Source organism: Scardinius erythrophthalmus (assembly GCF_964197995.2).
Source record: "Scardinius erythrophthalmus genome assembly, chromosome: 23".
Taxonomy (NCBI): domain Eukaryota; kingdom Metazoa; phylum Chordata; class Actinopteri; order Cypriniformes; family Leuciscidae; genus Scardinius; species Scardinius erythrophthalmus.
In genome coordinates, this window is record NC_138243.1 from 25754754 (window position 1) to 25769680 (window position 14927).

The following is a 14927-nucleotide window of genomic DNA, read 5'->3' on the forward strand; positions in this document are numbered from 1 at the left end:
CCCTAATGTCGTTCCAAAACTGTTTTCTTACACAAAAGGAGACAAAGAGGTTAGTCATGGTGCTCTAACCATATTGATCACTATCAATCAGTGTTAGACAGTTTCATGTGAAAGCTCTTTATATGTGTTAATCGACTGCAGCTCCATGGCTTACTGACACATGACGTCAGATGTAAAACTTGAGATCCACAAAAGTTTTGCAGTAGAGATAAATAGCAAAGACCATTTTTTTAATTAACAGCAGACAGAAGGGCAGTGTACGAAGTATTCAATGACTTTCATTTCGGCGACTTTTTATATGTCTGTCAGTAAATTTCTGTTCATGGTGTTTGAGGTTCTTTTCGCGCAACCGAATTGTCTTTTGGCACCACACGGAGGTAGCTTGACTTTAACTGGTTTTTAGATGTTTTAAACAAAACAATAACGTCCTTAAAACAAAACAAAAACTGTCCACATTTGTGCTGTGTAAATTTATAATGTAGCCTAATAATCAATTTTGTCAAGGAGCGCTGTTGCCTCATGTTGGCCTACCTTAAAAACCCTAAAGAAAAGTGCATGTAGGCTATTTTGTGGAAGAAACTATGTTGTGAGTGTAAAGATAAATATTACCTTTAGAGAAGCCTGTTAGAGAGCCATGTGTCAATTTATGTGTTCAATAAAATACCTTACTCACCTGTTTAGTAATAAAAACGCCATCTCCATGTCCCTTTTCAATGTTTCAAATCCCTCAGTTCTCGCCATCTCCGAAAAGCCAAGCCAATGTTGATTCTCGTTTTATTAGTGTTCAGTCACTTGCCAGCAGACTTTTTTTTTTTTTTTTAACGGGTTATTCCCTGGAAGTTGTCTGCTCATTAGCTCAATGTCAACCTTTTTCTGTCAGTATGCCCTCAACTTTTCACTGTTTACTGATACAAGGAGACTGATACGGGTGAATGACGTGATACGGGGGGGGGGGGGGGGGACTCACAGTGGCCTTTAAAAAACGTTTGAGTATATATTATTGATAAAATAATTGTAGCCAAAACCGTTTCCTTGAACTCCTCTGATGAGTTTCGCGCCTTAGAATTATACCCCTTTTGTGGATACAACGATGTTTAAAAACGTTGTCGAGTATCCAATATATTCTTATTAAAAAAATTTACCAAAACCTTTTTTTTTTTACCTCCTTTGACGAAGTTTAATTAGACCCCTCCCAACCCTTCCATTCGCACCCGCAACGGTCTTCACTGGCAGGGTGACAGAAGTTGCTGGGCTTCAGGTTTGCTTGAGGAAACGAGTGGCAGTTGTGGAGCACTTGTTCTTGCAGCACATTCGGTCTCTCTGATTTGTGTGGTTTGTTTTTCGGAGCAGAAGCTGCGCATCAGATGTTGAGAGACACTCGGAGAACCATACCGGAGAAACGCTGCTTTCACACACTTCTCAGAAACAGTATTGTGTCTCAGGTAATGTATTGTTTTTTTTATTCTAACGCAAATATCCTGAAGTCTCGTTGATCTAGGCTACTGCTGCTTTGACTCTACGTCGAATTTTCTTATACATTTTAGTCAAATGATATTTAAAGTATGCAAAGGCTATATATTTAGAAAATCCCGGGGCTAGTTGTCACTCTCCCCGTCACACAACACAAGGGCTATATCTCAGTAACTAAGGTTTTGATTAAATAAAAAAAAAAAAAACAGCATTGGCTCTGCATGTTCGTTTCAAACATGTGGACACGAGCATATCTTTTTAGTTCAGCCCTGAAATAAATAAAAAAACATAATAAAAAACAACCCTGCAAAACTTAATATATATGTAGTTTTGATAGCTCTATTATTGAGTGATGGATTGATAGATTGATTTTTTTTTTTAAATAATTTCACCATCAAATCTACATTTTGGCTATGGGTATCAAGGGTGGATCAAAGCTATGTATCTGTTTAATTTAGCAGTTTATGTGTGCTAGAATGATTAAATGTAAAAAATAAAATACCGTAAATAAAAAAACACTCTATGGATGTAACCGAGAACAGAAGACTTTATTTCTGGTGAAGAAAGTTCTATTTATCAGCATTATTACACTGACAGTAAGAGAATTATGGTATTGCAGATTCTCACCCATAATTAACATAATTACCCTGTCTGGTACTAATTCCTTCTCAGACCATATAGATCCATATGACATGACCTTTATTCTCATGTATAGTCTATATTTATTCAAGTAGCTCTTCAGCTGTCCTCATTAGATGATTGCATGTGGTAAGATGCTGTCCTGATGAATATGATGAAATTCTGCTATTCAAAATGTCTTTAGAGATGTTAATGAACTCCAAATGTATGAATTTTGAAAAGTACAAATATTCTATGCAACCTCTTAATTAACATGATCACACAGCCTGCATGCAAATAAATGATAGAGGAATAGTAAAATTCAGTTTAAAACAGTTTAGCCTGTTGCACTGCTAGAGATCTCAACTTTCTAAAAAGAATTGAATGTCAACTTAATAGACATATCTCATAATTCTTCCCATATCCACCATGGATGTTTGAAAGGGAGTATTTTATGAAACTGCAAATGCTTCATTTTTGCAAAACTGAACTCAGCAAGAACAGAGAACACAATGCCAATTCATCAGAAAGACTGGCGTTTGAGTTTAAACTAAACCAATTTTGCATTTACACAGATGACGTGAGCGCAACATTTGGATTTAAGCAGCGTTTACCTGCTACGCTTTGACATTCATCATTCTTGTTTGTCTGACTGTGAAAGTAGATTAATGTAGGAAGATTACAAAAACCCTTTTGAAAAATACATCACTGCAGGCACACTGTTGTGTTTTAATGCTGGGATGCTGGAACAAAGTGAACGAGAAGCTTTTTTACGACCTTCATTTTCTATAGTCGCTTTCAAACAGGTACATTAAAGCACTTTGATTCATAAATGAGCAGTTATGTAACAAAATATTCAAGACTGAGTGAGACCTTTGAAAAACCCTTGTTTTCATTCAGCAGGTGGAGACAGAAGAGTTTTGACTGAAGGATGGAGGGTTCTGGTTGGCAAGGTGGAGAAGAGCCTCCTGGAAGCCACGTGTACGAGGTGACGGTGGTCCAAAACGCCACGGCCCCTCACAACTTTCCCTTCGCAGACGTAGCCCTGCTGCGGACCTTCAAGCCGCTTATCATCCCCTGTTACGTTCTTGTGCTGCTGGTCGGCGTCTTTGGCAACTACCTTCTGATCTACGTCATCTGCCGCACGAGGAAGATGCACAACGTCACCAACTTCTTCATCGGTAACCTGGCCTTCTCGGACATGTTGATGTGCGTGACCTGCGTCCCCTTCACGCTGGCCTACGCCTTCAGCGCTCACGGGTGGACGTTCGGACGCTTCATGTGCTACCTGGTGTTCTTGATCCAGCCCGTCACTGTATACGTGTCCGTCTTCACTCTCACGGCCATTGCCGTCGACAGGTGAGTGAGGCCACCGGACCTTCTAATGATCTCACTAATGGCTCGGACGCTAGATATCAGAGCTGAGTGGGGTTAAAGTGGGTCAGATCACTTGAGATGAAAGGATGTCCAAAGGATGTGCACTGAATGATGGTTCTTTTGAAAAGGGTTTTGCGTCTTTGGAGACCATTAGAGGTCTCTAAAGTGAAGTCTGCAGTTTGAGAGAAGGTCACTGTCCGTGCTGTTTCCCCACTACCGCTTTGATGTTGGTTGACAAAATTGAATTGTTTCTTGCTTTCTTAACTCACAAAATATGTCATATTTCACTCGATATATCGAATACAGAAAGAAATAATTATATTTTATTGTAGAAAAATTAAGCCTATATTAAGATTAAGAGCATTGTGACATTATTTCACATTTTCTCATTACCATAATTTACTACAATCTAAAAAAAATAGTAAAAATTATAATATTAATTGTAAAATACTGTTTTTATATTTCATTTCAAAATTTTGTAGTGAATTAATTTATGTTGATTTAAATACATAAAAAACAATCTATAACTGCTTTTTCACCATAGTAAAAATTAGAGGTGGGCATAGATTAATTTTTTTAATCTAGATTAATCTAGATTAATTTTGAAATTAATCTAGATTAATCTAGATTAAAATGGCTCATTTGAATTCTGCCGAAGGCATTCAGAATATGTGTGCTACCCAAATAATGACTATAAAAGTAGGCTAAGTCTTTGAGAACGGGTTTCTCAAGCCAGGTGGCGCATTAGACCAGGGGCTCATCTCCTGTTTCCAAAATGCATCACAAACTGCTTGAGAAAGCTGTTCTACTCATAGACTGTAAAAGGTTACTTCTGTACTGTTACCGTCCGTAGGTAACATAGGCCTATGTTATTATCAACTACTATAGGCTATCAATTAGGGATGGGCGATATGGCCTAAAATCTATATTTTGATATACATTGCAGCCTCTTGCGATAACGATATACAGTATATTATAATAAAACCATTACAGAACAGGTTACACAGACCCTGCTAAACAACTGCTATTTTTTTTAAAGGGTATATGTAGTTTTGAGAACATATATTGTGCAAAACTGTAAGTATACAACATAATTTTGCAGATAAATACAATTTAAGTACACTAGCTGCAGAGATCTTAAGTAGGTCTAATGTTTATTATAGCTTTGAGCTTATGAAACCCCAAATTTAAAGTTATAATATTGTCTAACTGATGTCTTTTCAGTTAAAAAGAAACACAACAACGATTCTTAAAATCGGGCGTAGACAGAGATTATGTGTTAACGTTACACCACTAAGATATATTGGATTGAGAATAATACGCGCGCGCTGGTATTCAGTGATATCAGTTTCAGTTTCGTTTTGAATTTGAGGTGGTAGAACGGATTAGTCGTGTGTTAACTTACCGAACCGTTACCCCACACACTCGGATAGTTTGCTGCTGTTTGTCGGACGGCTTAAATCCGAACCAAGTCCAAATAATGGATGTTGCAGGTTTCACTTTCAGCCGTGTTTACTTAAGATGACGACGAATATGCGTTGCAGCCGGGTTTACCTCGCGGCCGCGGGTAGATTGCGTCATCATAGCTTGTGTAGTAGAGCCATCTCCCAACCCAACTTATACCCAACAATAGATTAACGGCGATATTTTTTCTTATCGCGCGATAAGAGTCTCGCGTTAACGCAGCGCGTTAACGCCGATAACGGCCCACCACTAGTAAAAATATAACTATATTGATTGTAAATGTACAACAGCAAACAATTATAAGTATTTGAGGGTTAAAAAGCTTTATATATATATATATATAAACAAACATATTAATGGTTCTGAAGACAGGCTTCATTGTCTTTATATTATTTAATTTAATTTTGGGGTAATATCTGAAAAAAAAAGAAAAAAAAACATTGCTGCATTTTTTTACTGTAGTAAAAATAACTATATTGATTATTTTGAGAATTAAAATGATATTTTAATATAAATTATGATTATGAGAATTATTTATGCATTATTCTTTTAATGAGATTAACAGGAATTAAACGTAAAATGAATAAGAGTTTGAGTTTAAAAGTGCTGACTGCTACAAAAAATATGAATATGTTCTAAAAACAGGCTTCATTTTCTTTATACAAAACATAATGCGTTTTTTTGGGGGGTGGGGGGGTCATTTTTGAAAGACAAAGACTATTAAAAAATTAAATAATGAAATATATTTTATAATATAATACAAAATCTCTGTGTGTTGTAACAGGTACTACGCTACAGTTCACCCTTTGAAGAAGCGAATCTCAATGGCGGCTTGCGGTTACGTTCTGTCTGGGATCTGGCTGCTGTCGTGTGTGCTAGTCGCTCCCGCTGTGGCCCACACGTATCACGTGGAGTTCAGAGAAGAGGATCTGACCATCTGTGAGGAGTTCTGGTTGGGCCAGGAGACCCAGCGGTTGGTGTACGCCTACAGCACACTGCTACTGACCTACATCCTTCCTTTATCCGCAGTCTGCGTCTCTTACTTCTGCATCTCCGTCAAACTCCGGAACTGCGTGGCCCCCGGACACCGCACGCGGGACCAGGCCGAGGCCCAGCGGGCACGCAAGCGGAAGATCTTCAGGCTGGTGTCTCTAGTGGTGGCGGCGTTCGCCGTCTGCTGGCTGCCCATCCACGTGTTCAACGTCCTGCGCGACATCGACATCCGCCTCATCAACAAGCGCCATTTCCTGTTGATCCAGTTGTTGTGTCATCTGTGCGCCATGAGCTCGTCCTGCTGCAACCCGTTCCTGTACGCGTGGCTGCACGACCGTTTTCGCGCAGAGCTGCGCAAGATGTTCACCTGCCACCGTCGCATTGGCATTCCCGCCAACCACTGCGCGACGGCGAGCGTCGTACTATGACGTCACTGTGGGCTTCAGAAAAGATGAAAACTCGTGAAGTGCCATTTAATAAAGGCCAACAAAATGTAACTACAAGAAAAGACATGATGGATGGAAACACTTGAGGCCCCTCACAGCGAAATCCTTTTTCATTCTTCACTTAGGGGTAAAAAAAAAGTGCAGCGGTATTCAGTTAGCGAACATCCCAAATGAACTGGAGAGTATTTCCACATCAAAGACGGTGGATCTGCAGAGCCACACCTACCTATTATGATGTCACCACGGACCAATGGAAGTTCAAAGGTGTTTACTGGCCGGAACGAACTGGAAAGTTCGCTGTTCCGAACTCCCAAAACTAACTTTGTTTTAGCGTTTGTTCGAAATAATGTCACACCAGTTAGTTCTTCAATTTTGCTTGTGGTCTTAAAGGAATAGTTCACCCAAAAATGAAAATTAGCCCTTGATTTACTCACCTTCAAGTCATCCTAGGTGTATATGACGTTCTTCTTTCAGACGAAAAAATGTCCTGGCTCTTTCAAGCTTTATAATGGCAGTGAATGGCCGTTTCTGTTTTGAAGTCCATAAAGTGCATCCATCCATCATAAAAGTAATCCACACGGCTCCGGGGGTTAATAAAGGCCTTCTGAAGTGAAGCGGTGCGTTTTTGTAAAAAAAATATCCATATTTAAAACTTTATAAAGTAAAATAACTAGCTAAAAAAATATATATATTGCACCACTGGTCACTATTCCATGAATCGTCTAAAACACAGTTACCCTCATGTTTTGCCACAGGACGGCAATCTTTTGTCATCTTTGCAGGAATGTAATATGAAGATTGTACAAAGTAAAACATTTATTTTAACAATACTATGAAAATGAAACAGCTGGCACAACAGTGCCTGTATAATCATAGTTTTGTGTTCATGCGTGAATTGTATTATTGACTACTATTTTGAAGTGTTGTGTAATGTTCACTAACTTGTGTGAGGTTCGCTACTCATGTCTTGTGTGCTTTCTTGCTGCTTACTAAGGGGCTGTTTACACAAAACCATTTTCAACTAAAAGCTGAAAACTTTTAATACGTTTTGGCCGTTCATTTACATGACAACAGCGTTTTGGTGGCTTGAAAACCCAAACCTTTGAAAACGGATGTCTAATTTACGTTTACGACAACGATGCACTAAAAATGGAAAAGTTTTTCCTATGTGTTTTTTCACGTACAGTTAACAACGTTGTCAAAACGATCCCCAGTCACACAGATCCACGAAAACGATTTAAAAGGCTGCATTATTCATTCCTCGCCAGTAGTTGGCGATGTCACTTTGTAAAGAAACACACATAAGCATGATGTCACAGTTTTTGTAGTTTACACGGAGATGATAACGGTATCGCTTTCAAAAACTTGCATTTAAATCCTGTTTCCAAAAGTTTGTGTTTTCAGGCCCACAAAAAGCTGTTGTCGTGTAAATCAACGGCCACTCGCGGATCCGTGTGAATGGTTATCGTTTTGAGAGCATTGTCATCCTTAACGCAAAAAAATGTTTCCGTTTTTTTGTACATCGTTGTCGTGTAAAACGTTCAACTCCTAGATACTGTATGGGTACAATATGCGTCACATGACTAAACATGCGTCATTGTGTTCAAATGCCTGTTTTCACATCTCACACTAAAACGTGAAAACGCCATTTTCAAATGGATGGACTTGATTAGTGTGGACATAGCCTTAATGTAACTGAAGGATGCTCCATTAGAACAGCTGTGTTAACTCGACTGATTCATTACTGCTATTTATTGACATTGAAACAAATTATTCTAAAATTGTTAGGCCATTTTCAAAGGATCCACAAAGGTGAAATCAACATGAAATGGCATTCACAACCAATTTTTCTTCTGCAATGTTATGTTTTTATGAGTGGAACAGGAGATGCAATGGATACTTATCAGGGAAAGTGTCTCTGGTGACTTCAGCTATTACATTTCACTGCGAGATGACGCAAAAAAAAGCTCTTTCTTTGAAATAATGCACAATAAAACCAGAAACCTTTCATGTTGACTTTGAGAGTCCAGTAATGACTACTTTTTAGCCATTCACTTTTCCATTAGCAATTTCCTGCTTAAGGATTTGTAATCATTCAATGCACTAGAGCTCTGTGAATGTGCAGTGCAACGTCAACAATGTTAAAGTCTGATGCATCATGATGGCAACCAACAAAAAAGTAAACTGATTCATCTGTGCTTCGAAGACAAAGCTTCTGCAAAAAGCTGTTTAAATTGTTGCATGCTATCCATTAAAGAATAAATAAAGATTTCCTTTTAATTAATTGGTGTTTTGGTGATTTTTGGATGTTCAGTGTACGCTACCATTATAACCAGACCCTGACTTGACGCTAAGCACTTTTCCACATCAAAGACCGTTTTAAGAAATATAAATGTTGGCATGGATTTCAGTGTTTGCACAATTTAAAATCCAATCTGCGTGCGTACGCTTTAGAAATGGGGCTCATGCATCAGACATCAGAATACAAGTCCTTGAATGAGCTCCAATTGCCAGAAAGCCTTTTATTCAAAGCAGCTATTGATCTTAAATGAAAATATCTCCTGAAGGAGCACACAAATACGACAACATAATGAGAACAAGCACTTAAAATCATTGCCATAGTCAAGTAGTCAAGATCACACACCTGCAGGACATTTTAAATGGTCTGTATCGCAGCCTCAAGCAAATGAAAGAATGAAAACGGCTGATATTAATGATTCCATCACACACACGACGTGAGCAGGAACAGCTGTGACTTGGACGCTAATAATATCAAGGTCTCGGAAACTAGAAGGATGAACTATCCTGGAATAATACATTCGATGGACGATGGCAAAGGAAAATCAATTTGTTTTGGACACCGGGGCGTTGGAAGCTGTTATTTACGTCAAAGGCATCCAGCGCCAATCAAATGATATGAAATCACAGGCTCCAGCAAGATTATAAACTACTTCCTGCACAAGCAGCTATTCATAACAGCACTTATTCACTGATTCAAACCAGGATAAAATGGCATTGCTTTGCAATCTAAAAACAGTACAAAAATAATAGAGAAATATATCAGTTCAGACAAAAATATTTTTATTAATACGAATTTTTAAGATTTACAAAACAACTTAATCCATGTAACAAAAAATAAATATCAATGTAATGAAAAACTAATCAGCAGTAATTAATAATGTGTAAACGATATGACAATTACTCTTGTTTTAGCTCCTTCTGAGCCTTCAGATACAATTTAATCTCACCCGGAGAGCGAATGTATGATTCAATTTCACTGTCCGATATGTCTTCGTCTCCGGTCACTTCCAGCTGTGGAGCGTCCGCCCTCTGCCGCTTGCGACTCTTCACGCAGGGGGGTAAAAACAAGTGCCTTTTACCCCAGTGGCTTGGTGGTAGTTGACAATCCTTAGCTTCTTCATCAGCAGGGTTCTCGCATTCGGCCTGGTCAGAGCTCTCTGAGGAAGGCGGTTCGCAGCGGTTCGACTCTGATGGGTCGCCGTCACGTTCTGTCGTTTGGGTCTTTGAGAGTTGATTTTGCAGCTGTTGTTGGTAGTTTTGAACGGCCCTCGAGAGCAAAGCCCTGCGGTGCTTCAGGATGTCCTCCACCAGCGTGATGACGGTTTTGGGCTCCACCGGGACGCCCCTCAGCCACGGCAGCTCTTGGCCCAGTTTACACAACACCTCCAGCAGCTCGCTCACACGCTTCAGGGCCGTATCTCGGCTTCTGCGCCACGACTGCTCCGGTGCTTTTCCAATCTTGCAGAACGTAGTGAAGGAGTATTTCATGCGGGCCTGCAAAAGATTAAACAATCATGAATAATTCGATCAATATTTCCCTGCAGGAAAAAACAGTGTTTATGCTTTTTTTGCAAAAGATAAAATTCACTTTCTATTCGTCACAACACTCAAAGGTCACTGAAATAGAATAAATGCATGTTTACACTACCATTCAAAGTGTGGGGTTGGTATGTTTTTTTTTATGTTTTTGAAAGAAGTCTCTTATGCTCACCAAGGCTGTGTTTATTTGATCAAAAACTGAATTTAAAATAGCTGTTATGTATTTTAAAATATAATTTATTCTGTAATTTTCAGCATCATTAGTCCAGTCTTCAGTGTAAGGAAGCCCATTTCCACCACATAATTATGACAAATTGAAACTGACTAATCGAAACTGACTAAAAAGTCAAAATTACCATTTAAAAACTTACTAAATTTAAAACGTCGAATTTGACAAATCAAAATTGAGAACAAAAGGTCAAAAACTAGCATTTAAAAAGTCTTATTAATTAAAAATTTAAATACTAAACTGAAATTATGAGATAGTCGAAATTATCAGTCAAATTTATGAAAAATGATGACATCGAAATTATGAAACGAGTCAAAATGATGACAAAAAGGTGAAATTAACATCGAAATTTGAGGTTAAAAAGTCAATCATGATATGACTAAAAATTAAAATTATGACATCGAAATTATGAGAATAATGTAAAAATTGTGATAAATCCCAATTTATTTAAAAAAAATAATAATTATGATATTAAAATATGAGTTTAAAGTCAGAATTGTGACTTAAAAGGTCTATGAAATAAATACAAATTCTAAATTGTCTAACTAAATTGAAATGACATACGAAGTCAAATTTATGACATTGAAATCATGAGACTAAAAAGTCAAAATTGTGAGACAAAATTGACAATTTCAAACTTAGTAAGTCATAATTATAATTTCCCAAAGCATGATTTTTTCCCCTTATGTGACAGAAATGGGCTTCCATATCAGTAGTTTATACATATCATGTCACATGATCCTTCAGAAATCATTCTAATATGCTGATTTTGCTGCTCAAGAAACATTTATGATTGTCATCAATGTTGAAAACAGCTGTGCTGCTTTATTTTACGATATATACTTTGAACAAAGAACTTCCACATTTATTTGATATCATTTGTAACATTATAAATGTCTTTACTGTCACTTTTGATCATTTTAAAGTGTCTTTACTGAATAAAAGCATTCATTTCTTTTAAAGAAATCATTTTTAAGCACTACAGCAAACGGCTGGTAGGGACTACACAAGATTCCTCCCGGGTTAGTGACATCACCAACCCTAAAATGTACATAAACCCCGCCCCCGGGAGCGCAGTTTATAGATTATCATGACAGAATATGCTAATCAATGACTAGAAGATAACTACAGATAAGCTGCAGATAAGCTACATAAATTCATCAACTAACCATACAGAAACGTCCTGTTGCTTCTACATGTTGTCACTTCTTGAGTCTCTCCATTATTGACTGACTCCGGTTTGAACATAAACATTGACATTTCCAGTGCATGTTTTTGTGAGGTAAAAGGACACGAGCTCTTGAAGCTCCGCCCTCTGTACGGGGAGCAGCAGCTCATTTGAATTTAAAGGAACAGACACAAAAACCTTGCGTTTTTGCTCACCCTCAAAAAGTGACAATTTTAGCATGCTATATAAAAATATCTGTGGGGTATTTTGAGCTAAAACTACACATACACACTCTGCGGACATCAAAGACTTATTTTACATCTAGTGAAAAGGGCATTATACCACCCCTTTAAAAAAAAAAACTTCTGAATGGTAGTGCACATTGTTTTATGTGGCCTGATTTCATCATCTTACAAACTGCATTGTTTTCTTTGAACACAAATGTCTCGCTTTCAGAAACACACACTCCTCAGAATATTACATCACTCACCGAAGGATTCAGCGACTGCCAGGCCACATACACTGATCCCATGAGGAGAGGCAAAGGCTGGCGTCCCGTCACGATCCAGGTGTCAGAAGCAAGTTCAATCAAATCAGACATCCGGTCCAGCAGCCGCTGGGGGGTTTCAGAGAGCACCTCCTCCACCTGTTGAGGACCCAGCTTAAAACTACAAAAACACTGCAATTAAACAAAAAGACTTTTACATTGACTAAAATATTATGGAAGTCGTGACGGCGTCAGACTTACTCGTAGCAGAAGCTCTCCATCAGGTCTGTGATGCCTGTAGTGGTGGCCTTAATGTTCAGACTCTTTATGAGATCCTGATATACCGTGCCTATCACCGAACTGTCCGCCCCCAACAGGTAACCAACGGTTCCCATGGAAACAGGCCAGTTTCTCTGGCGACAGACGCAGAGTATGCAACAGCCTCCCAACACTTCTTTCTTGGTTATGGTCACATGGAGGAAGTTCGGGAGATTGTAAGCGCGCTCAAACAGACTCACTACTTCCGACTCCATGTCGTTGGATAACCTGAGGATACGGCACATCGCACGCACCCGAATGAAGCCTGGAGAGACAGAAAAAAAGAAGAGAAAAATTAGTTACACTTTATTTTAAGGTGTCATAATTATATAAGTACTAAGTAATATTAATTAACTACACGTACTTAATATAGGGTTAGGGTAGGATTAGGGTTTGGTTGAGGGTTAGATTCATGTAATTATGCATAATTTACTGTTATGACTATGGTAAGTACATGTAACATATGTTACAAGGACACTAAAATAAAGTGTTACCGAAAAATTACAATTGCATAATACTGTCCATACAAAATTCAAAATCATGAAAAGCCAGCAAACCCTTTAACTTTTGTACTAAAACTATTAAAAATAATTGTAGGTAACAAATAAAGCTGAAAATAAATCAATATTAGATGAAAATTTTAATATATTAGGAAAAAAAATGTTGGAAATGTTAGAAATGCTGCCTTAGCAACTAAATGAGAAAGGTTGAAGTACTAGAATTACTAAAACTATAACAGAAATAAAAATAGGGCTTGTAAGAACTATTAAGAAAACTGAAAACATAAAAAAAAAACTAATTATAAGTAATATAATAGTACATAAATAATAATACAAAAAGGGACCGTTTACATAACAAAAATTGGTAACACTTTACAATAAGGTTCCATTTGTCAAAATTAGTTCACTGCATTAGTTAATATGAACTAACAATAAAAATACAGGGGCTGGAGAATGAAACTGAAACACCTGGTTTTAAACCACATCATTTATTAGTACGGTGTAGTAGGGCCTCCTTTTGCGGCCAATACAACATCAATTCGTCTTGGGAATGACAGACACAAGTCCTTCACAGCAGCCAGAGGTCACGATGTGCTGGTGGAGGTAAACGTTTTCTAACTTGCTCTTCCAAAATACCCCAAAGTGACTCGAAAAATATTCAGATGTGGTGACTGTGCAGCCCATGAGAGATGTTCAACTTCACTTTCATTCGTCCCATGTGGTGAAATGCCGACTTTAACCTGAATACCATAGCTTTGGATACACCACAGACCACAAAGACTTGCTGTCCTGGTCACAGATGAGCCAGAGAGACGCACACCAACAATTTACCCTCATTTGAACTCTGATATGTCTCTCATTATGTTGTGTGGACTGCAATATTTGATGTACAGCTGTGCTATTGCTCTGCTGATTCAACCTGCACACTCTGCTCTTACTGATGGAATGTAATGTTAGTTTTTCAGCATTTACAAATACATTATAGTTCACTCTGTTAATATTAGTTGTATTTTTATTAGCTAATATTAACAAATATGAAAAAATACTGTAAAAAATGTAATGCTCATTGTTAGTTAATGCATTAACTAGCGGGATCTTATTGTTAAGTGTTACCCAATGATGATTAAACGTGAGCCATTGATCTTACCAGCTATAAGATTTCTGCACGGTTTCTTGATCTCCTCCGTGGAAGCATGATAGGGCACATCTGGATAAAATGAGACAGGTGTTAAAGCAGAAGCTTTCAAGCAGACTGAATTAGGATCAGTTCAATGTGAAATGTCCCGTGCTGGGTTACCTCTGCCCTGGGTCTCATCGCTCAGTAAGGTAGTCAGAAGGCCCTCCTCGACCACTGAGCCACAGTCCTCACACACCCACTGCCTCTGAGAGTACAGATCATCCTCCACCACACTGGACGAGCCACACTGAGGGCAAGAGCTCGGCATTCCTGCATGAGAAGTATATCAGCTATAGTCCACCATCACACTCTTAATGCAAGCATTGCATATGAGAAAACAGAAAATCTCTATATTCATATTAAAAGGCATTTAGCAGCGCTTAGTTTCTGATCAGCAAATGACAAACATGCAATGTTATGCAATATGAGACAAACGAAAGAGAATCACACTGTTCCGCACGTATCAATACAAACAGATTTATTTATTATACAAATATTTGGGGATTTTGAAGATCTTACTGGTGGCAGTTGCTCTTCAAATGGTCGGCGGAGTATTACTATTGCAGACAATCAAAATGCGTTGCTCCTGTTATGCACATTACAAACTTCTGAAAGCGGCTTCTATCATCCTTCCTTGCGACATATGAACGTTTTGAACGGGTCGCCGCCGCGCTTCTTGATGACGTTTTGGTCCGGGCGGAAAAAAGACTGTTGTCAATAAAAGTTCCTTTATTATGTACATATGTTCGAGAAATAATAATAGTAATAAAATATAAAAAAGAAAACTGTCATCATAATTTATTAACACAGGTCTCTTACATGACAAAACTTAACACACCA

The 14927-nt window shown here is 38.2% G+C and overlaps 2 protein-coding genes across 2 annotated transcripts; one reads left to right on the forward strand and one right to left on the reverse strand.

Annotated features, from left to right (window-relative positions):
* The first annotated feature begins 1249 nt into the window (after positions 1 to 1249).
* Positions 1250 to 8644, forward strand: prlhr2b (prolactin releasing hormone receptor 2b). Its single transcript, XM_081355084.1, has 3 exons — positions 1250 to 1442; positions 2989 to 3447; positions 5714 to 8644. Exons 2-3 carry the CDS (start codon positions 3020 to 3022, stop codon positions 6348 to 6350), a joined length of 1065 nt encoding a protein of 354 aa, XP_081211210.1. The 5' UTR covers positions 1250 to 1442; positions 2989 to 3019; the 3' UTR covers positions 6351 to 8644.
* A 785-nt stretch (positions 8645 to 9429) lies between these two features.
* On the reverse strand, positions 9430 to 14781 carry brf2 (BRF2 general transcription factor IIIB subunit). The gene is made up of 6 exons (XM_081355073.1): positions 14607 to 14781; positions 14208 to 14357; positions 14058 to 14117; positions 12354 to 12675; positions 12096 to 12273; positions 9430 to 10163 (listed from the first exon to the last, which is right to left on the reverse strand). Exons 2-6 carry the CDS (start codon positions 14353 to 14355, stop codon positions 9567 to 9569), a joined length of 1305 nt encoding a protein of 434 aa, XP_081211199.1. The 5' UTR covers positions 14356 to 14357; positions 14607 to 14781; the 3' UTR covers positions 9430 to 9566.
* Between the last annotated feature and the right edge of the window lie 146 nt (positions 14782 to 14927).